General features: G+C 38.1%; 5 protein-coding genes across 6 annotated transcripts; 2 read left to right on the top strand and 3 right to left on the bottom strand.

Moving 5' to 3' along the window:
- Positions 1-46: 46 nt before the first annotated feature.
- On the top strand, positions 47-12,450 carry EMB2773 (PHD finger family protein). Its single transcript, XM_089050693.1, has 28 exons — positions 47-574; positions 1,174-1,283; positions 2,298-2,437; positions 2,515-2,611; positions 2,722-2,978; positions 3,685-3,792; positions 3,920-4,031; positions 4,250-4,346; positions 4,457-4,643; positions 4,775-5,206; positions 5,291-5,823; positions 5,903-6,113; positions 6,190-6,240; positions 6,354-6,512; positions 6,602-6,769; positions 6,886-7,185; positions 7,269-7,421; positions 7,842-8,011; positions 8,129-8,237; positions 9,487-9,645; positions 9,753-9,857; positions 9,929-10,162; positions 10,378-10,511; positions 10,590-10,880; positions 10,968-11,394; positions 11,563-11,655; positions 11,753-11,878; positions 12,008-12,450. The coding sequence occupies exons 1-28, from the start codon at positions 324-326 to the stop codon at positions 12,218-12,220; spliced, it is 5,427 nt and encodes a 1,808-aa protein (XP_088906819.1). The 5' UTR covers positions 47-323; the 3' UTR covers positions 12,221-12,450.
- Positions 12,451-12,901: 451 nt separating this feature from the next.
- Positions 12,902-15,340, bottom strand: LOC103330094 (biotin carboxyl carrier protein of acetyl-CoA carboxylase 2, chloroplastic). The gene is made up of 7 exons (XM_008232643.2): positions 14,899-15,340; positions 14,312-14,365; positions 14,073-14,230; positions 13,653-13,977; positions 13,462-13,533; positions 13,302-13,367; positions 12,902-13,208 (listed from the first exon to the last, which is right to left on the bottom strand). Exons 1-7 carry the CDS (start codon positions 15,055-15,057, stop codon positions 13,185-13,187), a joined length of 858 nt encoding a protein of 285 aa, XP_008230865.1. The 5' UTR covers positions 15,058-15,340; the 3' UTR covers positions 12,902-13,184.
- Positions 15,341-15,837: 497 nt separating this feature from the next.
- Positions 15,838-19,535, bottom strand: MPPBETA (Insulinase (Peptidase family M16) protein). Its single transcript, XM_008232642.2, has 9 exons — positions 18,725-19,535; positions 18,215-18,379; positions 17,905-18,042; positions 17,657-17,808; positions 17,436-17,544; positions 17,133-17,231; positions 16,881-16,946; positions 16,429-16,536; positions 15,838-16,306 (listed from the first exon to the last, which is right to left on the bottom strand). Exons 1-9 carry the CDS (start codon positions 19,397-19,399, stop codon positions 16,220-16,222), a joined length of 1,599 nt encoding a protein of 532 aa, XP_008230864.1. The 5' UTR covers positions 19,400-19,535; the 3' UTR covers positions 15,838-16,219.
- A 168-nt stretch (positions 19,536-19,703) lies between these two features.
- Positions 19,704-21,213, top strand: LOC103330092 (small ribosomal subunit protein eS19x). The gene is made up of 4 exons (XM_008232641.3): positions 19,704-19,867; positions 20,459-20,549; positions 20,627-20,810; positions 20,928-21,213. Exons 1-4 carry the CDS (start codon positions 19,784-19,786, stop codon positions 20,998-21,000), a joined length of 432 nt encoding a protein of 143 aa, XP_008230863.1. The 5' UTR covers positions 19,704-19,783; the 3' UTR covers positions 21,001-21,213.
- Positions 21,214-23,589: 2,376 nt separating this feature from the next.
- On the bottom strand, positions 23,590-27,354 carry LOC103330090 (microtubule-destabilizing protein 60). 2 transcript variants are annotated; one of them, XM_008232640.2, is made up of 9 exons: positions 26,327-27,326; positions 26,184-26,229; positions 25,996-26,088; positions 25,785-25,904; positions 25,461-25,559; positions 24,776-24,835; positions 24,573-24,667; positions 24,212-24,253; positions 23,590-23,916 (listed from the first exon to the last, which is right to left on the bottom strand). In XM_008232640.2, the coding sequence occupies exons 1-8, from the start codon at positions 27,196-27,198 to the stop codon at positions 24,235-24,237; spliced, it is 1,404 nt and encodes a 467-aa protein (XP_008230862.1). In that variant the 5' UTR covers positions 27,199-27,326; the 3' UTR covers positions 23,590-23,916; positions 24,212-24,234. The 2 variants fall into 2 exon arrangements, with proteins under 2 accessions (XP_008230862.1, XP_008230861.1); XM_008232639.2 differs by lacking the exon at positions 24,212-24,253 and having other exon boundaries at positions 26,327-27,354.
- Positions 27,355-27,992: the final 638 nt, after the last annotated feature.

The following is a 27,992-nucleotide window of genomic DNA, read 5'->3' as shown; positions in this document are numbered from 1 at the left end:
GTGCCTCGAGGGCATTTATGTAATTGCAACAGTTGCGACTCTGTTATCTGTTCTATAACACCCAAATCCATTATTATTCCCCCCCAAAAAGCCCGAAAATTCAGTTCCTCACACACTTTCCCCGCCATTTGCCTTCTCAATTTCTCTTCCCAATCTGTCCCTCTAGGGCTCCAAAACCTTCATCTCCCTCACTCTGCAACCAAAACCCTAATTCCCGCCAAAATACCCCTGGATTTCAGCTTAATTACAACCCCTGCCACTCCACCTCGTTCTCGATACATGCCCTTGCAGTGCCAATCGCGAACTCACCGGTTAAGCAATCGATGAGTTATTCGGTCACTTCCAGTTCGAGCTCCGGCTCGGCTCACTGGGGCATCAGCCTCTCGAACACAGTGCACTCGGAAGTCGCTCCATGCTTGCCTTTGCCTTCGCTTCCGGTGTTCTGCGGCGCATCTGATCAGGACCTACGGCTGTTCGACGAGCCGAGTCGAAACAGTGTGTGGTTGAATCACCCTGACTCAGCTCTTTCCAGTAGGATTGCTGATCTGCTTCGAGAAACTGACGTCTCTTATTTGTAAGTGTGTTCTGTGCTTTGCGCAACGCTTTCATTTCCAGGTTGAACTTTGAAATTTGAATGAAAGAAGTACGTGATGTTACTTGGAGTTGAAATTTTTTGTTTACTTTCTAAGTTACGATTTGAAATTTGGCGTACTTGATTGTTGCTGTGTCAATTTTCCGGTTTTTCTGATGAAGTAGGTTTTTATTGTGAACTCGTAGATTTTGCAGTTTTTATGAAGTTGCGATCATGAAGTTTAAATAATTTGAAAAAAAGTAATGGTTATTGATTAAAATTAGTTCTCTCTTTCTCTCTCTCTCTCTCCCCCCACTAATGACTGATATAACAGGAAGCACAACGTGTACGTGTTTGAACTAATGCGACGAGTTTGTAAAATGTGAATTTGGTGGTGACACGTGATTTGGAATAACGTGGCTCGTTCTTACTAAATAAATTGTACTCCAGGATTCTAGTTTAGATTAAAAACCGAATATATTAGGGACTGTGTTTGTAAAAATTTCTATCGAGTTCTATTGGTTTGATTTAGTTTGAATTTTGTTTTTGCTTTTTTTGTTTATTTGTTTTTGGTTATTGCTCATATATGGTATCATGTACAGGAACCTTCGAGAAGATTCTAGCTTAGTTCCATATGGTTATATCGAACCTTTAAAACTTCATGATGATGTTCTTCAGTACAATCCAGAAGCATTTGAGTACAATAGTCCAGGTAAACCAAGTATTTAGTTGCTCCGTACCTGCTTTGATTATAAGTTTTTATGCTCATGCTTGTGTTTGATTTTTCTTTAGATGCTATTTTTTGGTTGCCTACTTGTTACTTAGGGTTTCTGTATTGCTGCTTTAGCTAGAACTGGAAAGTAGGGGAATCTGTTTTTCTCAGAATAAAATAAAAGTAATCAATCCATAAATGTATTGTGTTTTTAATATGCAGGGAGATAAGTGTGAAAGCCATATTTCATTATATAATTAATAAGCCTCTACTTAGGTTATAACCTCATTGAGTAATGCAATCACATCTGTCTGGGGCAAGAATTTTTGCCGACAATATGCATATTTTACAATAATGAGAGGCCAAATACATATCAATTTTTTTTCAAAATAAAAATTTTGAAAAAAAGAAGAATATGCATCATTTCATTGGTAAGAATACTGATAACAATGAACAAAATGCTAAAAATTATATGACTAGAAATGAGAAAATATTATTTTTTATTTTTACTAGCAACAGTTTTGATCAGATATGATAAAATTAATATCTATTCTTTTTTGGTATCAAGGCACAAGTTAGAGAGTGGTACTTGATATTTTAACACATGTATATGGTATACACGTACTATTCAAAATGTAGTTGAATTGAAGTTAAAAAAAACTAGTTTCTTTCTACTTGATGTAGTTGTTAAAAGGATTCATGGCGAATTACCAGGATCTGTCTCATGTTTGCTCTATGTATAGATGTGAATTGAGTAAATATCTTCAGATATTACATGCACTATTTTGATCCTTAGAAGAATTAATTGTGCTTTATGGTGTTTTGTTCTTATATGATTTGATGTTTCTGTGCTTACTGTTTCTTGCACTGTTCAAGTTTCTCAGGTCTTATTAAGGGGCAAATGCGTACACTATTTTGATCCTTAGAAGAATTAATTGTGCTTTATGGTGTTTTGTTCTTATATGATTTAATGTTTATGTACTTATTGTTTCTTGCACTGTTCAAGTTTCTCAGGTCCTATTAAGGGGCAAGTGCCTGGCAGTAGTACAGTACCTGACAAGAAGCCCTTCAAGCCCAGTGTACCTATAACCAGACTTGCCCAAAGGGACTATGGTGCAACTAACAATAATCAGCTCAATGATATTCCTCCTAATGTATGTGTTGATCTATTTGGCAGTTGATAATCATTTCCCCCCCTCCTTGTTTCCTAATCTAGAAGATGAAATTGCAGGACATATCTACACCATCTTCTAGAAAACCAAAAGCCAAGAAAAAAGATACTGATGTCGTTATGTCATCAGTCGGACCAGATCAGACTGCAATTCAAGGTTGTTATTGGGTTTTAGAACTCTCTCTCTCTCTCTCTCTCTCAAGCACGATCTCACATTTTTATTTTCAATATTCATGTGAGTGACTTATTTTGAAAAATCTTATTTAGACGCCATCATTGGACGCTTTTGTGAGTTGGTGGAGGATTTCTGCGGTAGAGCTGAAATTTTCAGTGATGATCGGGAAGAAGCTGAGTGGTTATCTATTCCTCTTTCTGATCTTAGAGTGCTTGCAAATGAAATAATGTCTCTTCGAGCAAAGAGGCTTCTACATTTGGTCCCTGTAGATTCTTTTGTTAGATTGTTAAGGATTTTAGATCATCAGATACATCGAGCTGAAGGCTTGTCTATAAGTGAATGTGAGCAGGTGAGCTTGTTTTATGTCCTGCATTCTTTCTTGCATATAGCATAGCTGTTGTGGTAGTTTGCTTCTTAAACTACATTTCTTCAGGCTTTTGTGCTATTCTTCTTGTTTATATTTTCGTTGAAAATTTGTGCTATTTTTAGTTTTGCTTCTCCATGATTTTTATTTTTATTTTTTTATGGGGTCTGATTTTAGAATCTCCATGCTAGTAATGATGTTACTGAGGTGCCTTGCAATATATTGATTGTTTTAAATTTCATCTTATAATGGTCTTGTTATCTGAATCACTGTTTGTCTGACCCTATGTTTTCCTATTTGTCACCATATTTGGGCAGAAACATTAGGGAGATTAAAATAATTACAGAAAAAAAAATGTTTATCAGTATAGAGAATGTATTAAGCATCTAAATTTCATTTGGTAGTAATGGAGACTGGAGAGAGCAATGGGAACAGTTTTGGGGAGTGATAAATGGTCAGAGTAATAATGGGAATAATCAGGAAAGAGAGGGAGGAAGAAATATGGAGAAATAGTTTCACTCATTTGGCAGTGGTTATAACACTAGTTTAATTTATAAACTTGTTATACAGTATTTTCGTTATGGTTGAAATTTATGCACTCAATTCTATATACATATATACATTTGGAATTTTTATTTTAATAGGTATTCATGATCACTTTCATTTATTACTTTTCTCTTCAATATGTCAGTCAAATTCAGATGTGATTTCATCAATAAATTGTGCACTAGAGTCCATTCATGCAGCTTTAGCAGTAATGGCTCATAACCAGATGCCAAAACAACTATATAAAGAAGAGGTACACACGTTTTGCTAAGGATCTCTCTACATTTTGTGGATATCCGTTATATGTGTAACTTCGTATCTTGTGATATATTTTTTTATGATTATAAAAAAGGTAAGTAATTCTTATTTGTGTATATCAGATCATTGAAAGAATTCTGGAGTTTTCTAGGCATCAGATAATGGATGTTATGTGTGCTTATGATCCATCATATCGTGCTTTGCATAGGCCAAGTCAAAATGGGTCCCTTGAAGGTTAGTTTTTCTGTTTTTGTTTTTTGAAAAGGGTGGGGTTTCCTTAACCCACTACATTCATATGTGCCTGAGTTTTTCATACGTATTTTAACATATTATTCTGTATACACAACTCTTTCCATTCTGTATATTGTCTTGCTCAATCATTCTGCATTTTCAGGAGTAGTTGTTTTCAACTTATGTTATTCGAGTGACAATATTTTTCAATATATTAACAGTTGAGGAAGATGAAGACCCTGATGCTGAAATTGGTTCAGCAAGCAAGAAACGACGCAGCATCAAGACCATTAAAGTGCATAAATCATCATTTAACAGGTGTGCTTATCTATATTCTGCTCCTATGTTGTTGGTTTTTTTTTTTTTACTAGATCCTTGTATACAAAAACTTAGGTGTTGTCTTGTTCCTTACATCTTTGCCTTGGTAGGGTCTCTGCTGCTGTGAATAATATTCTTCAGAAAATGTGCACCATTCTTGGTTTACTCAAGGATTTGTTGTTAATAGAAAGGTTGTCAGATGGTTGCATCTTACAGCTAGTGAAAACAAGCTTTACAACATTCATGGTGGATAATATCCAGCTCTTGCAACTGAAGGCAATGGGTTTAATCAGTGGGGTACAGATCTGCACTATTCATATCCTCTTGGCAGCTATTGTTTGCACATACCTATACATATTTTCATGCACATATGCATTTTAATATTATTTGCTCTGAAACTTGTAGCATCTTCATTGTTGGTTGTACAGATATTCTATTCATACACTCAGCATCGGACTTATGTGATAGATGAATTAATTCAGCTGCTTTGGAAGTTACCGTTCTCAAAGCGAGCTTTGAGAGCCTATCACCTACCTGATGAAGAGCAAAGGCAGATTCAAATGATCACTGCTTTGCTGATTCAGTTGGTTCACTATAGTGCAAACCTTCCTGAACCGTTAAGGCAGGAATCAAGTGGTAATTCCATCTTAGAACTTTCTCTCGATGCCGATTATCCAACTAAAGGCCATGAGGCAGCAACAGAGGCGTGTTGCCACTTTTGGACTCGTGTACTTCAGCGTTTTGCTAGTGCGAAGACTCAGGAAGCTTCAGAGTTGAAAGTAATGATGGAGAATCTTGTTACTGATCTGCTGACAACGTTGAATTTACCTGAATATCCCGCTTCAGCTCCTATTCTGGAGGTAAAATATATGTGTGACTTGTGTAGACTGTAATATCTTTAATTGTATTAAAATGTCACCATGTTGAAATCAATTTATTTGCAGGTTCTTTGTGTCTTGTTACTCCAGAATGCCGGGCTGAAATCTAAAGACATAGGTGCACGTACCATGGCGATTGACCTTCTTGGCACAATTGCTGCGAGGTTGAAGCGTGATTCTGCCCTTTGCATTAAGGACAAATTTTGGATACTACAGGAGTTGGTTAGTGTGGATGGGGATGATCAGACTGATCCAAAAAATGCATGCTCAGTTTGTTTAGATGGTAGGGTTGAAAAAAATTTCTTTGTATGTCAAGGTTGTCAGAGAATGTTTCATGCTGATTGCATGGGGGTAAGAGAATATGAAGTTCCAAATCGAAGTTGGCACTGTCAGATATGCCTCTGCAGGAAGCAACTTCTTGTTTTACAATCTTACTGTAAGTCACAATGCAAAGATGATGGGACAAAAGATCGTAATCGTTCAGGAAGAAACACTGAAGTTGCTTTTTCAATTACAAAACTTGAGGTTGTCCAGCAGATGCTTTTGAATTACCTTCAAGATGCCGCATCAGCTGATGATGGGCATCTCTTTGTTCGCTGGTATGTACTCATTGAACCTCATCCCTTCTTAACTTTGTGGTTCCATTGTTTCCATCGTAAAGCTATGCATGTTGTACAGGTTTTATCTCTTGTTGTGGTACAAGGATGATCCAAAATCACAGCAGAAGTTCATGTACTATCTTTCTAGACTGAAATCAAAAGAAATAGTGCGGGATTCTGGGACTGTTTTTTCATTATTGACAAGGGATTCAGTCAAGAAGATTACTTTAGCTTTGGGACAAAAAAACTCTTTTTCCAGAGGGTTTGATAAGATTCTTCATTTGCTTCTGGTTAGTAAGTTTTTTCATTTACTCCCTGATTTATTATATAATAAAATCTCTATTTTGACAATTTAGTTGATTTCAGGCAAGTTTAATGGAGAATTCACCTGTAATTAGGGCCAAGGCTTTACGAGCGGTAAGTGAAAAAATATATTATTGGACTTTTAATCCTTGAAATGGAAATTGAGAATTCATTTTGTGGCTATGTTGGCAGAATTTAATGTCTTAATATCTTAATATGATGAGCAGGTCAGTATAATTGTAGAAGCTGATCCGCAGGTGCTAGGAGACAAACGCGTTCAATCGGCTGTTGAAGGAAGGTTTTGTGATTCCGCAATTTCTGTCAGAGAAGCAGCACTGGAACTTGTAGGGAGGCATATTGCTTCTCATCCTGATGTTGGTTTGAAGGTGTGCTCAATTGATCTCTAAACCTACTAAGTTCTTCGTAGATTCTCTATTAACGCATTTTGCTTCATCTTCTCCCCATTTTCTTTTAGTATTTTGAGAAGGTTGCTGAGAGAATCAAAGATACTGGAGTAAGTGTTCGAAAACGATCAATCAAAATCATACGAGATATGTGCGTTTCAAATGCAAACTTTTCCGAATTTACAAAAGCTTGCATTGCTATCATCTCCCGTATTGGTGACGATGAATCAAGTATACAGGTAATTATGAAGCGATGAATGCGTTGGATTAAGGATTGATGACATGTAAAATACAAGTATAAAAATTTGTTTGTTCTTGACTGGGTTGCAGTTTTTATTCTTTTCCTCATCCACAGGATATTGTTTGCAAGACATTTTATGAGTTCTGGTTTGAGGAACCTACTGGTTCACAAACTCAGTTCTTTGGAGATGGTAGCTCTGTTCCATTGGAGGTGGCTAAAAAAACTGAACAGATTGTTGAGATGTTGAGGAGGATGCCAAGTCATCAACTTCTTGTGACCGTCATTAAACGCAACTTAGCCCTTGATTTTTTTCCCCAATCAGCTAAAGCTATTGGGATAAGCCCCGTCTCACTTGCATCTGTACGCAAGCGCTGTGAGTTAATGTGCAAGTGCTTACTGGAAAGGATATTACAGGTATTTTCCCCCCATCTTTTTGACTTGCTAAAACAATTTGCTTGATATTTAAATCTGAATGTTCAGAAATTCTTTTTGGTCAGGTAGAGGAAATGAATATCCAGGAAGGAGAGAGGCGGACACTTCCATATGTGCTAGCTTTGCATGCATTCTGTGTTGTGGATCCAACACTTTGTGCACCAGCTTCTGACCCTTCCCAGTTTGTGGTTACTCTTCAGCCTTATCTAAAGAGTCAGGTTAACTGCATCTCATTAAATCAATTCTAATTTTATTTTTGTAGCACCTTGAAAAGATTTTGTTTGACTTGGTATGCTCCCCCAAACCCAAATCTACAAGACTAAAACAAAAGGAGTAATAGCGTTGACTGAAATTTTTATTCTTTTAATGGAGGTCAATATGTTATCCTAAAAGTTATTGTTGAAGATCTTACCTACTAAACACGTTAGGACTTTCTTCTCCAAGAGATTGTTCAAATTCTAATTGGGCAATTTGATTGTAGTATCCGTATTAGATATTACAATAATCTTTTAATTTTTCAGTTTAGACTGGGCACTTGATTATATGCCTTTTCTTTTTGGTCAGAAAGTGCAGACCTATACAAGAAAGTAAAGGAAATCATCATGCCTGCGTTTTAATTTGGTTTGTCTTGTGTTCAGGCTGATAGTCGAGTGATTGCACAGTTGGTGGAGAGCATAATCTTTATAATTGATGCTGTTCTGCCTTTGGTACGAAAGTTACCACAAAGTGTTGTTGAAGAACTTGAACAAGACTTAAAGAACATGATTCTTCGGCATTCCTTCTTGACAGTTGTTCATGCTTGCATCAAGTAAGTTCATGTTCAGGCTTTCGCTGTCAGACGTTCTTTTTTACTAATAATAGTTGAAGTTGCATTTCTTTGCCGATTTGGATGTCTTCTAGGTTTGATTTTTCCTCCTCATTACAGGTGCCTCTGTGCTGTGAGTAAAGTGGCAGGAAAAGGTGCTGCTATAGTGGAGAATCTTATTCAGCTGTTCTTCAAACGTTTGGATGCTCAGGCAGTAGATAACAAGCAGGTTGTTAGCTTGAATTATGTGTAAAGGGGTTATGTATGTAGTTACTTAAATTGCATTGGCACAGCATTCGTTGCTAGGATAAATGTTAAATATCTAGATATTTATATGCCTGCCTGGATGAGTTGATTTTGGTTTGGTGAACTTATTAAGCTCCTAAGATTCTACTTGTCTAATCCCTTGGAGTATATTATTAGTATTGTGCAGTTCTGGCCCCATGCCTGAGAATGTCAAACATACATTTGCTTGCTTTTAAGTGGTACATGTATTAGAGATTTTATAGATGGGGTTTTCTTCTGGTTTATACCCTGAAGTCTGACCCTATTGTTGATTTGGTCCCTAAACTTCTAATTTGAGCAACATTATCCTTGTTCCATTACGGGATGGAAGAGATGCCTTTATTACATAGATTTTCTTATTACTAACGAATTGGTGGCCCACTTGCCTATGAGTTACACTGTGTGCCTAGTATTTCAAGCACTACATAGACATCCTGATATGTGAATTTACCATTTTGTGCATAACTATGCATTTGTATTATTAGTTGATAGAAATTCAGAATGAACCACAAAGGTGAACTTGCCAATTATACTGCTCATGTGGTGTTCAATCGAGGATGTTCGGAAACCTTATACACACTATACATGTCATAGATGCCATAAATTAAGATTTACTAATTAAATAAGTGACATCCTTGTAGTTCTGGGGGTGCATCATTCTAACAAGAAGTTAAGGAGCAAATCTGAGACTAGGGTGAAAGCTCAGGCCTTCTTTTCAGTACTGGGTAGCTACAGTGTTGAATACTCATGAATGCAGATATATGTAGGACTGGGTAGTTTTGGGTTGCAAAGTAAGCTTTGTGGTGTATTTTACTTGCATGAGGCACTATCTTGTCAGGTTTTATGTATCCTTTGGTTGAGTTAAACAAAGTTTTGCAAGGAAAGCCCAGCTGTTAACAAGTAGGCTTGTTAGGGGAGGTTTTATGTCATTGTCTTATTTTGAGCTCTTTGCATAGCCCTTCGCATCTTGGCTTTTAGTTCCTTGTGCTTCAAGGTTGATGATCCATATTTAATACGCTCTAGATGTGGTTTGCTTCTTTTCAAGAACAATTCTAATGTTTAGCTCTAATCGCAAACCAATAACTGGTTGGTACACAGTTGATAGTTCAGACATGCAAACATACCTGTACATAAATTACATGTATGTAATTAGGAATTAAATTTTAACAATTTTATATTTTTGCTAATTTCAGCAAGTGGGGCGGTCTCTTTTCTGTCTTGGATTGCTTATCCGTTATGGCAACTGTTTGGCAAGTAACTCTGACAAAACAAGTGATGTTGTAAGCAGTCTCAGCTTGTTTAAAAAATATCTTCTAGTGGAGGATTTTGTCATAAAGGTTCGGTCATTACAGGTAAGAACTTTTTAATCTTGAATTGTAAAGTTCATGGTTTGATATTGAAATGTAAAAAACCTGATTTTACAATGAAATGTAGTAATGTTGCATTGTGACATTTGCAGGCATTGGGCTTTGTTCTAATAGCTCGGCCTGAATATATGTTGGAAAAAGATATTGGGAAAATATTGGAGGCAACATTCTCTTCTAGCTCTGATGTTCGTCTTAAGGTAATAGTGTCCCTTGATTTTTACTACAATGTTTATCTGTATACTGAATATTTTTTTTTTTGGGGGACCAGATGCAAGCGTTGCAAAACATGTACGAATATCTCCTTGATGCCGAAAGTCAAATGGGAACAGATGCAGCCAGTAATAATGTGATTCAATACTCTGTGGAAGGTGGCAATGCTGTATCTGTTGCTGCAGGTGCTGGAGATACTAATATCTGTGGTGGTATAGTTCAGTTGTATTGGGATAATATGTTAGCGAGATGTTTGGACCTTAATGAACAAGTTCGCCAATCTACACTTAAGGTGAGCATAGGGCTTCCATGTTCTGTTCCTGGCTAGTGTTCGTGATTATGTGGAGGAAAGGATATTATATATTTGAGAATTTGATTTTTATTTATTTTTGTATTTCTACTGATTTCCGGTAAACTAGTTAGGAAGAATTGGTTCAAGTATCATGGTCCCAATGTTACAGCGAAGTTTTATTAATTTATCTATACTATTTACCAATATAAATGCAGATTGTTGAAGTTGTGCTGCGCCAAGGCCTTGTGCATCCTATTACTTGTGTTCCATACCTTATTGCACTCGAAACAGATCCTCTGGAGAGCAATTCAAAATTAGCACATCATTTGCTGATGAATATGAATGAAAAGTATTCTCCTCTTGATGCTTTTGACTTCTTGTAATCATCTATATTTGCTTGTGCTTTCTAATTGAAGGATCTTTTTAGGTACCCTGCATTTTTCGAAAGCCGCCTGGGGGATGGCCTTCAAATGTCGTTTACTTTCATACAGTCCATTACTACCAGTTCTGAACAGGAGAACACAAAATTTCCAACAAAGGCTTTGGGAAATGCAAAGGGAAAATGTGATAGTATTTCTCTTGCTCAAGCAAGAGTGGGGGTTTCTCGAATCTATAAGCTTATTCGTGCTAACCGGGCTTCGAGGAACAAATTTATGTCTTCGATTGTTCGCAAGTTTGATAATACTGGCTGGACAACTTCAGTCGTCCCGTTCCTAATGTGAGTTCAATTATTAGCGCCAGCCAGTGTTGAAGTTCATATATGCTGACTGAAGATGCTGACTTGAAAGTTGATTTCTTTTTACAGGTACTGCACAGAAATACTTGCCTTGCTACCGTTCACAACACCTGACGAGCCGCTTTATTTGGTCTTTTCTATAAATAGAGTAATACAAGTTAGGGCTGGAGCGCTTGAAGCAAAACTGAAAGCTCTAACCTTGCATCTGTTACAAAGAGGTGCGCCTCATGGGAATGGCATAATTGAAGAGGACCCAACTCCCCAGCCTTTTCAAAGAGGGACGACATTAGTGGATTTGAATGGGACAATTCAACAAGAACCAGTGTTTCAACCAGTTACAAATTATATGCCAACAATGCAGTGGAATGGGGTAATACAACACGAGCCAGCTGATCAGTCTGTCTCAAATCAAGCTACCCCTTTGGGGGCAAACATGCACGTTAAGGGATCCGGCAGTTCCCATGGCTTCTCAAAAGATGATGAACAGAAGATCCAGGTATTTCAAACCTCTTGTAGTCCTGTACTGACTTTATTTTCCACAAGCCCAAAAAAAAAAAAAAAATCTCGGGGGAGAGACTGTGATTGGCATTGTTAGGGTTTGCTGCTCAGTTAATCTTTCATTGATTATAATTTCTTGCAAATCTTGTTTGATGTGCTTTTGCAGGCAGACTGCCTGGCAGCTATTGCGTTGCAGCTTCTTTTGAAACTAAAGAGACACCTAAAGATTGTGTATAGCCTGAATGATGCAAGGTGCCAGGTAAGCAATTACTAAATATCTTTAGGTAGATTGTATTACAGTGATTTATGGACCTAACGTTTTTTTTTTTTAAACTGTAACTTTTCTTTCAAACCAGGCCTTTTCTCCAGCTGATCCCCTTAAACCGGGAGATGTTCTCTCCAGGCAGAACATTCCTTTTGACCTCAGTGAAACACATACCACCTTGCCTACAACGCATCAAGAATTGGTACAAAGATATCAGGTACTTGAGCTGTGACATTATGCATATATATATATATATATATATATATGCATATCTCTCCCTCTCCCCTACATGTCACTGGAACTTCAAGCCCATACATCATTTCTGACTGGTATCATCATTGTACAGGAATTCAAGAATGCGTTGAGGGAAGATACTGTTGATTACTCTACTTACACAGCCAACATCAAGAGAAAACGTCCGGCCCCCAGAAAAGGACGGAAATCTGTAGGTGGAGATGATGATGGTGATGATGATGATGAAGATTGGACAGGTGGGACTCGGAGGCTGAGTAATAGTGGGAGGAGAGGTAACTACAGTAGAAGTCGACAGCGGTTATAGTAAAGTATATGACAGTGTAGGCTAACTTGTACATGTTTTAGGAGAAAGGAATAGATATAGGGATATAATGAGAGCAGAAAGAATAGATTTATGGAAACGGTAGAGAAATCCAGTAGAGTAGTGCTTTCTCTTACCTTTTCCATCTTTGTAATTTGGCTGGAGATATAGTAACCGCATTCTTTTTGTGAATGTAATTCAGCTGTTATATGTATTAATTTTTCATTTATTAATGTTATGTTTTAGCCTCTTTTTTTCAGTTTAATCATAAATGTAGACGAACCTTCTGGGCCGTAGATGTAGCAAATTTAAGGGGAAAATTTCCCTTCCAATTGACTCTGGTAACATCTGACAGAAACCTCATCGTCTCGTCCATGGTCAACTTTTTGTTTATAGTTTTAGACGCGGCGTTGTTATCCATGTACGAGGGCCGACCAATTTTGCATCCGCACCGAACTACCTAACAAAATTGAAATAAATTGGATGTACTCTTGCATTTAGATTTGACACATTTTCAATCAGAAACCAATTTAAAACAAGTTGCCAATATTTAAACTAATGGCATCTCATTTTGTAGAGTATTTTGGGTGTTCTTCTTGTGATTGTTGCGACTACTTTGCAAACAAGAAAAATAGAAGCTGAATGTACACAATAAATGAGTTTTAATACAACGAAATAAGGGACTTGTTTATAGGAAAGCTTCATGGCAAACTTTCTAATTACTTTCTTAAAGAGGATTAACATAACGTTTCAAGATAGCTCATTGCCTGACATCTTTGAGAACCATGCAATGCCCTAAAACTCTAAAAATGTGAATAGCGAGGGTTTTCCAGAATTGAAACAAACATTATTAAAATTTAAGTTACAAGGGAACATAAATAGTATCAAAAAGTGTCCTTCGAGAATAAAACATCTTCAAAGAGTGTCTATCACCAAAATCCTTCAAAAAATTCTTCCCCCAAGTTGCTCATGGTACTATGACAAAAAGAGGCTGCATGGAGGAGGCCAAATCACTTATATTAAGATCATGAGAGAGTAGTGAGTTTGTGTCTGTGTATACGTGTGAGAGGGAGAGTTTACTTACCGTATCTACACTCACTGGTTTTGCATCTTCGGCCAGTATCTCAGTTACTGTCCCAGATTGATCAGCCTAAAGAGAAAGAGAGGGACAAATAAATTGAGAGTACAGCAACATACATTTCAAATGAAAGAAAAGCCAAAATCATTTCAATGCAAAAACATACCTCAATTTCATTCATCAACTTCATGGCTTCAATGATGCAAATGACTTGACCTTTCTGAACTTTATCCCCCACCTGAACATTCAGAACTCCTAATATAAGTAATGATGTGTATGATGAGAAAAATTGTGAATGGTCTTCTGCCATCTCTCTCAGAGTTCAAGCTTTAAAAGATAAGTAACACAGACACTTGCCTTAACAAAAGGTGGTTCACCAGGTCCAGGACAACGGTAAAAGGTTCCAGCCATGGGGCATTTCAGTGGAGGGTGAGAAGATGTGCTAGCCTTTGCAGGGGCGGGTAATGCAGGTGCTGCTGCTGCTGGAGGGCTTGCTGGAGCAGGAGCAGTTGCTGGGGCTGCTGCTTGTTGAGGTGGTAGCATGGCATAAGGATAATGTGCTGGTGGTGGAGCAATAGGAGCTTGTGGGGCTGGCTTCTCCAAGGCTTCTTTCTTTCTTATCACGAGCTCTAAATCTAGTTGCTTCATTTGGAGCTCCACAATATCTCTTGAATCCACTAACCTGCCCACGAAAATGACCTCATTTTAATTTAAAAAAATGTACGTCTGACACACAGTTGCTCATATAAATTGCAAAAGAACGCCGCTGCAACTTACTTAACCAGGTCTGATACTTGAGCCATGAATGCTGATATTGATGATGCATCTGGAATATTGCTGGAACGCTTTTCAGTAGACTCATCTTTCCCTTCCAGTGATCCATCTTCAGACTTGGTGTTAATTATGGGTGCAGAATTCGATGATTTCTCAGTTACCTTGGATTCAGAAAGAAATTTATTATGCATTGATGATGATGTTGTCCAATCAAATTCATGTACTACACTTATTGCAATTACCTCACTAAGCTGTGCCTGCACCTTCCAGGCAGCAGATTGCTTCCTGATGGGGCTCTACACAAGTCAACCATATGATCAGAAAAAAAGGAAAAAGAATAGCAGCAACATTTCACGGTACATAGAACTGTCGCTGCAACAAAAAGCTATAGATAAATGACGGTACAGTATATGACTATGGTGATCATTAATCGGTCGTAACTTGCAGGTGTACATGAAAGACATCATTTTGACTAGAATCCCTTCTGGGTTACAGCACAATCAAAATCCTACATGTGATGTAACTATCAATTCTTCAACTACATCAATTTCAATGCATAACCACCGTCAGCTTCTTATATATTATGTGTTACACATGATGCATATATAACTATATACATATGAAGCCCATTTCAAACATAAGAGAAATCCATAATTAACGGCTGAACAGGACAGTATATGTCAGACCAAAAAAAAAAAAACAGGACAGTATATGGCAAGTAACAAGGGTAAGAGAAAAGAAGCAAAATTTAACAAGGAAGACTCGTAAAGTGAAAAAATTTACATTCACAAAGTGGAATAAAGTACAAGGTCTGTCGAATTAACCAAACCTGAAGCCCAGAAATCTGCAGAAAGGGAATGGGACAGCGATTGAGGCAGTTGTGAAAGGAAAGCAGGTGCTGCTGCGGCTGCGAAGTTTGGGCAGTAGAGCCAAGGCGAGCCATGGGGGCAGAGCATGCTTTGGGGCACGGGACTGTGAAGGAAGCCATTGGAGTGTTCGTTATGTAAAGCAAAGCAAAGAAAAGCTAGCAAGCTTGTTTGCCACAGAGATGGAAGAATCGGAAATGGGGGAAGGCAAAAGGTGTGAAATTTTTGGGGATGGGATCTGAAGGGGAATGGGGTTAGATTTGTAGGGATGGGGAAAGTGGGCGATGAGATCCAAGAGATTTTGGTCTGAGAAATCTGAGAACCCCAAAGGTTATGTGGGTTTTTAGAAAGCGTTTGCTTGTCTTCCGATACTTCCAATGCGAAAGATAGAACCAGCGAGCGAGCGAGACTAATAATTTAAATACCCACCCTCTTAACTAACCGCTAACAAATCACGCGCTCTCTCTCTCTCTCTCTCTCACTGGGGACATTGTGTTGGTTTCCCTCCAACTCCAACTGCAACGACTGAAATGAAATGGGCTCCTTGCATTTTTCATTTTTACTGTTACCAAATTATCACTATCAATTTTTGATCACTGCAAATATGTATTTCTCTTTTATGCTCATTTAATACTTGTTGGTTTGTTGATCAAGTTTATGGAGAGTATAATTGGCCGGATCCAATCATCACCAGACGAGCTTTGAGCTTGTTTGATTGTAATTACCGACGGCTTAGTCAAGGGATGGAGGGATTTTGAACTTACAGGCCTCGTGAGTTTTGTACGCGCCTGGAACTTCCCAAATGTCCCAGTAACTAATTTCGTCCTTGATAGGAAAATTATGAACTTGGTAAAAATAATTTTCGACTATTAAGTACATAAAAAGCCAGCTCATTCACTTCATTCCAACAAAGTAGCAGTTGAGCTACCAATCAATTCCACCATTTAATTGTAGCAAAAAATATTGGTGCCAAAGGACTAGAAAATACATGTAGGTCACCAAACATATTGAGTTCATTGGCAAGTAACTTGCTGCGCTCGGTAGTACAAACACATTTGGAAAATTTTATGTCGCAGTTAACATTCACAGACGCAGCAATGCTTATTTTATGACAAATGCAAAGTTACAAAAAGAGAGCCTATAACATATTTTTGGGGGAAAAAAATTACAGCAGCTTTAAAGCTCTCTCCAAGACCAATAATTAAATTGCATCATAGCAACAAAATATTCCAAGACCATATAGATCATGAAAGGCAATTATGAAATAATCAAGGCAAAGCGAAACTAATATCTGTTCCAGTAGGTCCGGCGTCTGAACCAGTTGTAGTCAGGCAACTCCCTGACAGGACCCATGGAAGCAATTGCAATATCCTGCAGAGACCAACCAACAAAAGAAAGTATGAGTGTTCAGTTTTTGATTGACAAAGGTTGGGAGAATACAGAATAATGTATTAGCACTTAAGATGTGTCGTCATAACAGATTGTAGTCCTACCCTGTCATAGATAAATCGGTTTGCAACACGTTTGATGGTGCTTGCATTAACAGCATCAATTCTAGCAAACAATTCGGCTAATGGGATTCTTCGACCATATGTAAGTAGCTGCAAAACAATAAATAACAATTCAGAATACGCAACGGTGCCCGGGTCAGCTTCCAGTAAAACACATTATTTCTTGTGAAGTCTACTACACTGTCAATAGAACACCAGTATTCATGTTTTCAATTAAGGCACAAAAACATTAGTCAGAACAGTTCATCCAGCACCTAGTGAACCGGTTAACATATACCACATTATTCCAGGAAATGATCTGCTATGACATAGTCATAATTAATGCCTCTATACTCATTTAGGGGATCTCAGGTGGGTAGATAATATTAGCCAATTCCAATTGTTCAAATCTGATTGCTCTCATAAATTTTCTATATCGGAAGGAAAAGGTGTACCTGGCGCCCAATATCTTCAGCTACGGCACTTGTTCCATCCAAGTGAAGGAGCAGGGAAGATTTCAACTGCCAGAAAAGGAACAAAGTTAAGTGGCAATGGATATTATAGCGATAACATGAAGCAGCTAAATTGAAACATGAAAGTTTCATTATTTTTATACTGGATACATACAAAAATACACAAATACAAACATACACAGCATTAGAAAGAACGAGTCTAGTATTGGGGCAGAGTTAGAAATTTAGTGCTACCTGATTACGAGCGCGGATCACGTCAGCTTCTGAAACTCGATAAACTAATTTGGTTATTTCATACATTATTGAATAGGCCAAATCATCTAAGCAATCCGGCTGAAATAAAAAGAAAACACAATATAAGTCATAAAAGTATATTAATATGACTGGTTGTTAATGTATAATTAAACACACATTGGTGTTTATCAGCATCCGAATAGAGAAAAGATACTACACACCAGAATAAGAAGTCAAAATGTTTTTTTTTTAAATGAAATAAATTATCTGAACAAGGAAAGTTATTACAGATGGCACCCTCACCTTAGCAGTAGCAAAAACACCAAATAAGCCAGTATCCTTATAGTTGGTGTTGAAAGCCATATAGCTGTCTGCTATGTCATTTATGGCAACCCGTTGTGCCAGCTCTGAACTGTTTTACAGGTAGCCAAAACTAATCATTGCATGTTCTTCCAAGACATAAACACATAAAAGTTGACATCAAGTATTCAATCCATTGAAGTTAAAATCATGTAAGTGCTCACCCCATGTGCTTTCCACCACCAGCATTTTTATTCCATGAACCTAACATAGCCTGCATGACCATTAGAGGAATAGAGTCTGGATCTGTCCAAGATGCTCCATTGAATGCAACCGCAAAATGTGCCAAAGGCAAGTCACTATCAAACATTCTGACCTGATTTTCACAACATTAATAGAAATGCATATTGTAAGAGAAAGCAAAAACATTTTAACAGAAGATAAAATTAATTTTCCAGGATATATGTATTACCTCAGAACCAGTAAAAAAGGAAGGTTCTTTTGCAACCAACTGACTAGCCGTGGTTGGATCTCCTGACAATTTTGTAAACAAACCTTTAACTGTCTCAACAATATCTTCATGCCTAACAGCTCCTGAAGCAGCAATAACCTATAATAGAAATCACAAACAAATAAGCCACAGGATAATCACTTCTAAAACCAAATTCCTGATTATCTATGTGTCATGTAGAGTAATAACAAAGAACGATGACCACACCAGGTGCATGATCTACTACATAAACGGACAACAACTTAAAAAATATTTTCATAATTTGAATTACCATTCTAGGTGCGGTATAGTGAGTTTTGATATAGCTTTGAAGATGTTCTTTGGAGATAGTCTTAATATTGTTAGCAGGTCCAAGAATAGTTCTGGCTAGAGGAGAGTACTGGAATGCAGTTGCATGCAGATGGTCAAAAATAACTTCATCGGGTTGTTTCTCGACCTGCAGCACCAAAGGAATGATATTAAAACATATACTTGAAAACAGTGTGGACCAAATAATCCATAAAAAAATTTATTTGCAAACTGTTATAAAATGTCAAGTTCATGTTTATAGGCGTGTACCGAATCACGCATATACCAGGAACCTATAAACACCCCTAAATACACAATTGACCACAAAAATAGTAGGTTCCCAGATTTCATGTTAATACAAAGTTACTATCAACGTTAGTTAACACTCAAAACATTCAAATCCACAGACACCATAAATTAAAATCACTTATCCCCATTAATCCAGAAAACCCAAGATCCCAACTTTCCAAAGTTCTCGTTTTTAAGACATTACCTCCTCCATTTCCCTCAAAATCACTTCGCGCTCGCGAAGAATCCGGTTATCATCAAACTTGGAGTTCTGCAAGATATCAGCCAAAATAGAGAGCGCCTTGGGCACATCCGACTGCAGCACCTTGGCATAGTAGGTGGTCTGCTCCCTCGATGTGTACGCATTCAAGTGACCTCCCATGTTCTCGACTTCCTCCTCGAGCTCACGCGCTGTCCTCTGGTCGGTCCCTTTGAAGATCATGTGCTCCAAGAAATGCGCGGTGCCGTTGGTCGCGTCGTTCTCGAACCGCGACCCAGCATCGATCCAGACCCCGACGGTTGCCGTCTGGGCCGCGAGGTTCGACTCGGTGGCCACTCGCAGGCCGTTGGGGAGTGTGGTGACACGTGTCTCGGGTGCGGTGAGGATGTGGGTATGGTCCGCGATACTCGGGTGGGGCGACCCGTACTTAAGGAACCTCGGGTCCGGGTTCTCGAGCCTCCTGATCTTCGATTTGACGTCCTCGGCCAAGCGGTCGTAGATCATAGCGGATGGTGGAGGAGGCGAGGGTAAGGATGGGGCCGAAGGTGACTCAGCGACGGCGGGTGAGGTTGATGAGGATCGTACGGCTACGGTGAGAGCGGCCGGGGGTCTGTGCGGCCGACGGCGAGCTATGGTCGTTAGGAGGTGCTTCATCGCCATGGCTTTCTCTGCGAGAGCCTCTAGGGTTTGGGTTTGGGGGAAACTAGAGATGGCGAACTTGCGAACTACAATTGCAGGATGCCACTGCTCAAGTAGGAAGCCAAACCACACGAGAACGACGTCGGGTCGTTTGCTGTCCACCTGGACTCAGAAAATTTCAATTGGGTCTTGAATAAAACAGATTGGGCCCAAACTTTCAGTATAAAAGCCCATTAATTCCGGTCAAACTCAGCTATTGGGCCTTAACAGTGTGGCCCAAATCGATGCAACGAGAGAACTATAAATAAATTGCGAAAGCGGAATGAGAAACCCTAGAGAGAAAAGAGAGAGAGAGCCATCTTCTTCGTCAGCCTCCTCAGTCATTGCTCTCTCTGATTTCGAGCTATGGCGACTGCAAAAACTGTGAAAGATGTGTCCCCACACGAGTTCGTTAAGGCCTACGCTGCTCATCTGAAGCGATCTGGCAAGGTATCTTCACTTCTGAACCCCTTCTTTAGCTTCCGGGAGAATGAAACAGAAAACCTTGTTCTCTTGCCTTTGTTTCTTTGTTATCAATTTTTCTGAAAAAAAAGCAAAGAAAGCTCGAAACTTTACACGAGTTTCTGGAAATCGTAGATGATATATAGTGAGTATGCTGTGCCATGGCTAATACAATCTCACCCTTTTATGAAGCATCTAATTTGCCTTGTTTGCCATATATGTTTGATTCAATCTTGCCTTGTATATAGGTGTTGTTGATTTTACTGATTTTGTAGGATATTTTTTACTGGACATTGATATGATTTGATTGTTAAAGCTATTTAAACTAATAAAAATTGAATAATGTATCATGTCTCTGTGAAGTAACAAGTCATCGTTGTAGATTATGCAGTGCTGGATGATTTTGTTGAATATTCTTTTAATAGCTGCTCTGATAATTTCGTGGACAATTGAAGAATTTTGTTTCACTTATCTTACTTTTGATTATTGAAATGATATAAGTTTATAGCTTTATGCCCCTTTTGCGCCATTTCCGTGCCATCATTTCTTATTTTATTTCCTTCCTATTGTTTTGAGCAGATTGAGCTTCCTCCTTGGACTGATATTGTCAAGACTGGAACATTCAAGGAGCTGGCTCCTTATGATCCTGACTGGTACTATGTCAGAGCTGGTGAGCATTCCCTCTCTTTTCATTATGCCCGCATACTTATATCTGCTATTGACAATGTATCATTCGATATGGTACAGCCTCCATTGCAAGGAAGATCTACTTGAGGGGAGGTCTTGGTGTTGGTGCCTTCCGTAGGATTTATGGTGGAAGCAAGAGGAATGGAAGCCGTCCACCACATTTCTGCGAGAGCAGTGGTGCTATTGCCCGACATATACTACAACAGTTGCAGAAAATGAACATCGTCGACCTTGACCCAAAGGGGTGAGTTCTGTGTTTGTATCTCAACTCGAAACTGTTTCTGGACTTAAGTTTTGTTTAACAACATTGGCTTGCGTTGCGACATTGTTTCTGATTACATGTTGTCTCTGCTTGTGACAGTGGGAGGAGAATCACATCAAGCGGTCAACGGGATCTTGACCAAGTTGCTGGGCGTATTGTTGTCACCCCATGAACTATGGAGTTCTTAGAACTGCATGAGCACTAGCGTATCTGATATTTTAGGTTTCGATTTGAGTTAGGTCAAAAGAGATGTGGCAAGAAGATGTTATGAGCGAAACGTGCTTTCTGTTTTGATAATTTTAGTTGTTATGACAGTATTTCTTTCTTCCAAAACTTCCACCTATGTGTTATGATATTTTGTCATGTTTTGGCCTGAGGATTTCAACCTATTTGTCTATTGGTTTCCTTTTTTGTTTTGCGGTTCCATGTGATGTTTTAATCGCAATCCAATTGATAAGAATGAGTGCACTCCGATCTCATTTTGCCCTGATTTATATTCTTTGGTTTAATTATTTTGTGGTGTTAAATCAGTTTTATAGTCATTTGCAAGATTATAGTTGGATTATGCTTCTGTATAAACAAAAGGAAAATGAAGAAAATGAAGAAAACGTACAAACTTCGTTTTTTCTAGTAACACGATGCATTATGGCGTGAGGTGGTAAAACGCCATGGTGAAGTTATGTTTTTCCAACACACTTGCAACACTAGCAGTGCCTTGTATTTTTCAAGGCTACATGCTCTGCCATTCGATTCTTTCTTAGTCAGCCTTTTAATTTTATGTCTTTGAATGTTTAAGAATATCAATGTAGTTAGTTTCTTAATGCAATCTGGTAAAGAAATTGCTGAGCATTTATTTATACAGAATTGTATTCTTAGGCTAACTGCTTGCTTTGCTGGACAACACAATCTGGAAACTCTTCGACTTGGATCTTGAGGTGTTTAACAGTGAGAACATTCACTGTTTTTGAATGTCAAGTTGAAGATCGATCTTTCCCATTATACTTACAAATTCGGAAAGAGGAATGGATCCCTGTATTCACAATGCGCCGACCAATTCCTCAGCTTGTCAAATTTCATCCTGCAACTGTTTTTTTTACTGAAAATGCAGGCTAAATGTTTACTCCTGTAAAGATTAAAATCATATTAGTTACAATTGTTCGGATGATAATATAGGGTTTGGTATTTATACCTCCCAATAAAAAAATCCCACGTGAAAAATTTCATGGGTTAGGGTGTGATTTGAGGTAGGGTTCAATATTTATGACTTCTACTAGAAAGTCCCACAAAATTTCACATTTTAAAAAATCTTTCAAAATTAGTAAGTTTTTGAATACCATAAGACTTTTTGTTCCTTACTTTGAATAACACGTGATTTCGACACCCTCTTTTAGTGGAATACCACAAGACTTGTTTATATTATTTAAAAGCCTTAATTGAATGCCAGAAGACTTATTTATTTCAAAATAACTTTTACAATCCCAATTAAATACATCCTCCGATGTTGGCATATATCTAATGGTAACCTTGAAGCTTTATTTTTATTATAGAAGCTTTTATTTTAGGGTTATTCGCAGCAATGATCCCTTAACTATATCCGTAGTTACAGTTTGGTCATTCAATTCAATTATTAGTTTCAGAGGTCACTCAAGTAGGTGTTTTGTTGCACCATTAGTCTTTCCGTCAACTTTGTTAAATTTTCTGTCAAAAGTGCGGATAAATTCGGAAAATTCATCCACAATCCTCCCCTTCCTCCACAACTCTTCATTGCCGCAACCCGATCCTTCCGAACACCAAAAAATTTCCCCTAGAACCCTTCATGGCTACCTTCTTGAATTCGTCTCTCAAATGCTCTAGAAACTGAAGAACACCAGGGTTTCCCAAACTCTCATCAACAATTGTGAAATAAATATACCCCATCTTCAATTAGGAACCCCGTAAGTCCTTTTACCCACGGTCTCAAAATACCACATATGAAAAGGAGTCATCTTTTCCAAGCACGAGGTAGCCAAGTTCTCAATTTCACCATCTCCACCACTGTATACATAAAGGATCCAATTACCCCTTTTGGATCGAACCCATATTATACTCAATTGTAGTCTACAACCAATTCTACTGGTGAACCTCAGTGCCAAGTATCATCATTACCAAACGAAATGTAATTATGTAAACAATAACTCAGATACAAAATCAAAAGCGTCTAAGAAATACAAGAGCAGTTCACTAAAGCTGTGAGGATGCTTGAGAATGCAGAGACTGATATCACGATCGTCTTCTTCTTTGGTCCAAGCTCCTTTGTTGGTGTGAGCCTTTTCACAGCAAGGATATATTCCCACTTCTTGTTGCTGTGTGGCTTCGAATTTTTTGGTGTTTGCAAGGATTGGGTTGCGGCAATGGAGGGTTGTGGAGGAAGGGGAGGATTGTGAATGAATTTCCGAATTTAACCACAATTTTGACAGAAAATTTAATAGAGTTTGACGGAATGATTAATGGTGTAATAAAACATCTACTTGAGTGATCTCTGCAACTAATAATTGAATTGAATGGCCAAACTGTAAATACGGGTATAGTTGAGGGACCATTGCTGCGAATAACTCTTTATTTTAACCGTTGATTTTGATTTTGTTGTGATTTTCGGTTTAAGAGTTATGCTTCTTAGCAAGAAGCATTCTTAGCAAGAAGCATTCTTAGCATAGGTTGTGCTCATTATACCTCATTGGATGATACCAGAGGATATATCAGTTGAACAATTACACTATACTAAGAACGCCGTAACCTTTCAAAGAATCAAATTAATGGGATTGCAACTAAACTAGTTGCTTCATTCATATTCATATACAAGATTAAAAAGAATATCAGAAGCAAGTTGGGAAAGAAATAGAAAGGACATGATTATTAGTTATTAATATGACAGGGGAATGAATGCACATGGCTAAGGAGAAACAAAATCAGGTTCTTTCTTGTCTTCTTCAAGCTTCACTCTTGGTAAGTGTAGGAGCCGATATCGTTCCATGAAAAGCAGGACTTTATCTTCTTTTGCTGAGGCACATGAAACTTTGGTTCTTTGGGTATAGTGGGATGCTTCATGGACCTTACAACAAAGAAACATGAAATTATAAGAAACCTTACATCAACTATAATACAAAGGATATCCAAATCTGACTCGCTCAAGAAATCAAAATGCAAAAACTTGAGAAAAAAATTTGATGGGATGCAGCTCATATTTGGGACAAACTATGTTCTTGGAGGAATTGACAACATATGGACTCGGTCTTCGTCTTTCTTTAAGGTTTCATACAGAAAGTTAAAGAAGACAGACCAAACATTGGATATAAATTCTGCATGAACCAGTATCCGTATAACTTATACAAAATTTATTGACCCACTTTGTAAGGATGGAATTCCAAAATTATCTGCATTCTCTTTTTCTGCATGTTGAGAAAGTTCAATAATATCATCAGCATTCCACAATCTAAGCAACTATAATCTATTATTACTAAAAAGAAAAACAAACCAAAAGGAAGACCATTTTCTTGTAAGATGTTATTTGCAGAGAAGACACACAAAATAATAAGTAGATTCTGAAGTCACTGAAGAATTTGGAATGCACCCTTGTCATTCGAAAATGAGAATATTCCAATCATGCAACAGTTACAGAAGAGTTCCATATAGTTCTTCTAGACATACAAGAAGCTTTAAGAGAAAGGGTCTATGTATAATCGATTTACAATCAGATCAAAGTTTTACCTTCTAGGAATGAAAGGCCTGTCAAAGTAGGGCATCGGCTGTGCTTTTGGAACAAGCTCCTTTCTCAACCTTCTTATTTCCTCCTCTTCTGCCAACTGTAAGAGCAAAATACCAAAATGCATATTTCAGGTGAAAAATAACTATGATGATATAAAGCTGATCAAGTGAAATTATTCTAACGTTACAACAAATGGTTGGTTTACCTTCTGCAGTCTCTCTCTTTCCATCTTGTATTGCTCAAACAGGTTCATCTTCTCGGCCACCTGATGGTGCATGCACATTCCAAAAGAAAAATGGTAATTCAATTTTCAGTCTACTAAAGTATCATAGTAAAAGGTAAGGAATAGAGACTAAAAACCTTCGCCCTTATCAGATACATACCAACAGATAAGTCATGCACCCATACAAGTCATTTCTTCCTTTAAAATTATGAGTCACGTTATTAGTGTAGATTTGTTATCTCCAAAGTGACATTATAGGCACGAAGAAAGTACGTAACAAGGGTAGTTTCATGAAGATGTCCTCACAGTTGTCTACAATAAATTGTAAACCTTTTTTTTATCTCACAGTTGTCATAAAGAATGTTCATGTTAAGATGCTGACGAAAAGGTTTATTCTGAAAAATCTATAAATTTCACACCTTTTTTTTTTTTATCTCACAAGTGTTTGTCTAGTATGTTACATATTAGGATGATATCACAAAATTTATTCTGCAGAAGCTAGACAAGTTTGTTTCTTCTTTTGATTAGAAGTGTTCCCAGGTGCTCCAACCTGAAAAAACTTTTCCACACAGATCTCCTATATTCTTATTCATATTTAGTTTAAATGCACAGCAACGAAGAGAGTGATTAAAAATCTAGAGCCAAAGCGCATAATATTTAAACGCACCTGATGGTCAAACTCAGCTCGCTCTACTGCCCGCATGTCACTGTAGAGCTTCAGATCAGTTGGTATTGTGATGTCTTTTACTGGAGGTTTCATTAAGCACTGAGATTAAAAAAACACCGAAGATATACATCTAAGTCAGTGGTTCAGTCTTGTCTGTCTTGCAATATCAATAAAATCACTTAAATATAGTTGGAAAGTTAAGAAAACGCAATGGATGAACTTAGATGTCCCCTTCATGTATTTTGGACCCTAATTTTGTATTTATATCTCAACATCTATTATATGGTGTATAAGAAAGAAAAATTGAAGTAATAATGGTTTAACCTCTGGTTCATCAGTTGTCCATGGGAGGCCCTGAGCAATTGGTATCCGCTGCCTCTCCTCCTCTATCATCATCTCTTGTATCTTCTTCATGAACTCTTCCTCTTTTTGTCTTCCCCTTTCCTGCAGCGAGATCACCAAACAAAGTTAGAAGCTATGGAGCTGCAAGTAAACTTGATTACTTTTCAAGACATTCATTTTCAGTACATTTTACCTCTGTTCTTAGCTTGAATGGTTTAAGGCTAGTGGCTCTGAGCTGCTTTTTCTTCCATGTCCTTCCTCCCATTGTGCTAGATGATTCAGAGCTCTGAAACTCAAACAGGAATACAATATTTCATCAGTTAATCAATCATTTTCAGTCTCCAAATAATGTCCAAAATAGTAAAAAAAAAAAAATCTTACATTTCTTCGGCTCCTTCGCCCCCCATTGGAAGTCCTGCTTGAAACACTATAAATAGCAAAACAAAACCCAGTCAGAACAAAAAACAAACACTTTGCATGCATCAAAAGTAATGCTAATATTAATCAAAAGTATAGTTGCCAACCTTCCCAAACTTCCATCCCATGAAGACGAAACTGAAGGCCGCCGATCCAAACCAAGATTCTCAGATGTCAAGAAAAAATCGGACGGACAAAACGAAGAAGACAAAACCTGTGCTTCAGGCACCTTAGGAGGTTGCAATCCAGGTAAGGCCCACTTTTCTGCCTTCTTGCCATTATCTTCTGGTTCCTCCCCATCCTTCTGCTCATCCAAGTCCTTCGAGGGAATCGAAAGGAGTTTCTCAAAGGCCTGAACCAAGTGCATCACTTTCCCACGCTCAGGCACACTCTTCCTTGCCTCCTCCAACAACTTGTCCCTCCTTCTCTTGAAGGTTGAAGAACTCATTTCACCAGACGGGTCAATCTCACTCGGGTCAAAATCACCCGACCCGTTCATCGCAGAACCCTCCAACCCATCTTGAATCCTCAAACCCTTCTCAATCTCTTCCTCGAGTTCACGCTCAGCTCTATCACACTCCTTCAAACTATCCGATTCATCGTTCCGGTTCTTGAAAAACTCTTCCTGCGACGCCCTCAGATTCTCATAGGCCACGCAGAGACACTTCTTGGAATTACCTTTCTCTTTGCATTTACAAGCAACATTCGGGTTCTCTTTCTTCGATTTCTTCTTTGCCACGACGAACTTCCTCTCCCGGATCTTGTTCCGGGGTGAATGAACAACCGGGTTTGGGTTCTTGGGGGCCGATTTCTGGGACTTGGTCGATTTTGTCGCGGGGGAAGCCGTGGGTTTTGGCCCAGGAGAAACATTAGGGTTCAAATTCTCGGCATATCTCGAGTTTCCGTGCCTCTTGGATCGAGAACCATGTTGGTCTTTCACAGGAGTGACTGATCCGGCCTTCTTACCGACTAAGTCCATCAGAATGTGACCAGAAAAGAGAGAAGACTGGCCGGAGAAAGGGAAGAAAGAAAGGTCAGTGAATGTCTGGTGTTTTGGCACCGAAGAAACAAATGAATGAGGGTTGATGAGAGAGAGAGATGAGAGGAGAGAAAAAGGGAACGTTAGAGCCTCGACGCTCTCTGTGTAACGGCTAGTTTTTTGGGGGGCTTATCTGTGGATCGTTTGATAACACTTTTAAATCTCTGTCTGTTTGAGCCGTTGGATTAAGTGAATGCGTCATTTTTTTGGTCGTTTGGATTAGGGGAGAGAATGGTGAATGATTGGGTTTGATTACCAACCGTTGTAGCCGAATCGGGACAGTCCCAATTACGGAAATACCCTTTGCCTTACTTTCTTCGCCGGCATCCACGGTGGCGGCATGGTACAAGTTCAACTCCCCTCTTCAATTTTTGTTTTTTAATTTCTGACCTTTTTGGTTTTTATTTTATTTTTAGAAGAGTTTTATTTTTCCCCTTAAAATATGCAATAATTTTTTGAAAACATTGAAAAATACAATAAATTGTAACTTTTTTATTTTATTGATCTATGATGTTCATATTAGGGTGCCGGCAATCGCGAAACTAGGATTTTATGTATTTTGGGGAGAGGGCCAACATATAAATCAAATAATATATAAAAATAATTTCAAAATTTTCAATCTTAACAATATATTTATTAAATAAAAATAAGACACCAAAAAAATTATTTATTCAATTAAGTATCAAAATAGCACACGTGATTCTTTCAAATATCGAACAATGAAACTTCAAATC

Source organism: Prunus mume, linkage group LG4 (genome assembly GCF_029339155.1).
Source record: "Prunus mume cultivar Tortuosa linkage group LG4, ASM2933915v1, whole genome shotgun sequence".
Classification (NCBI taxonomy): Eukaryota; Viridiplantae; Streptophyta; class Magnoliopsida; order Rosales; family Rosaceae; genus Prunus; species Prunus mume.
The sequence above is the reverse complement of the archived record's forward strand: the minus strand, read 5'-3'. Positions and strand labels throughout refer to the sequence as shown.

What these genes read in the sequence shown, in the direction of transcription:
- LOC103330090 (XM_008232639.2), bottom strand. Translation starts at nt 27,198, where the DNA reads ATGGACTTAGTCGGTAAGAAGGCCGGATCAGTCACTCCTGTGAAAGAC. An exon ending in TGGGATGGAAGTTTGGGAAG is followed by an intron (nt 26,230 to 26,326) that starts GTTGGCAACTAT and finishes TGCTATTTATAG; the next exon opens with TGTTTCAAGCAGGACTTCCA. An exon ending in CATTCAAGCTAAGAACAGAG is followed by an intron (nt 25,905 to 25,995) that starts GTAAAATGTACT and finishes ATCTCGCTGCAG; the next exon opens with GAAAGGGGAAGACAAAAAGA.
- LOC103330094 (XM_008232643.2), bottom strand. Translation starts at nt 15,057, where the DNA reads ATGGCTTCCTTCACAGTCCCGTGCCCCAAAGCATGCTCTGCCCCCATG. An exon ending in GTGAACCACCTTTTGTTAAG is followed by an intron (nt 13,534 to 13,652) that starts GCAAGTGTCTGT and finishes CTGAATGTTCAG; the next exon opens with GTGGGGGATAAAGTTCAGAA. An exon ending in AACCAGTGAGTGTAGATACG is followed by an intron (nt 13,209 to 13,301) that starts GTAAGTAAACTC and finishes TCCTCCATGCAG; the next exon opens with CCTCTTTTTGTCATAGTACC.
- MPPBETA (XM_008232642.2), bottom strand. Translation starts at nt 19,399, where the DNA reads ATGGCGATGAAGCACCTCCTAACGACCATAGCTCGCCGTCGGCCGCAC. An exon ending in ACTATACCGCACCTAGAATG is followed by an intron (nt 18,043 to 18,214) that starts GTAATTCAAATT and finishes TTTCTATTATAG; the next exon opens with GTTATTGCTGCTTCAGGAGC. An exon ending in CCTTTTTTACTGGTTCTGAG is followed by an intron (nt 17,809 to 17,904) that starts GTAATACATATA and finishes TGTGAAAATCAG; the next exon opens with GTCAGAATGTTTGATAGTGA.
- EMB2773 (XM_089050693.1), top strand. Translation starts at nt 324, where the DNA reads ATGAGTTATTCGGTCACTTCCAGTTCGAGCTCCGGCTCGGCTCACTGG. An exon ending in GCTCTGATGTTCGTCTTAAG is followed by an intron (nt 9,858 to 9,928) that starts GTAATAGTGTCC and finishes TTGGGGGACCAG; the next exon opens with ATGCAAGCGTTGCAAAACAT. An exon ending in AATTGGTACAAAGATATCAG is followed by an intron (nt 11,879 to 12,007) that starts GTACTTGAGCTG and finishes ATCATTGTACAG; the next exon opens with GAATTCAAGAATGCGTTGAG.
- LOC103330092 (XM_008232641.3), top strand. Translation starts at nt 19,784, where the DNA reads ATGGCGACTGCAAAAACTGTGAAAGATGTGTCCCCACACGAGTTCGTT. An exon ending in CTGGTACTATGTCAGAGCTG is followed by an intron (nt 20,550 to 20,626) that starts GTGAGCATTCCC and finishes GATATGGTACAG; the next exon opens with CCTCCATTGCAAGGAAGATC. An exon ending in GTCGACCTTGACCCAAAGGG is followed by an intron (nt 20,811 to 20,927) that starts GTGAGTTCTGTG and finishes TGCTTGTGACAG; the next exon opens with TGGGAGGAGAATCACATCAA.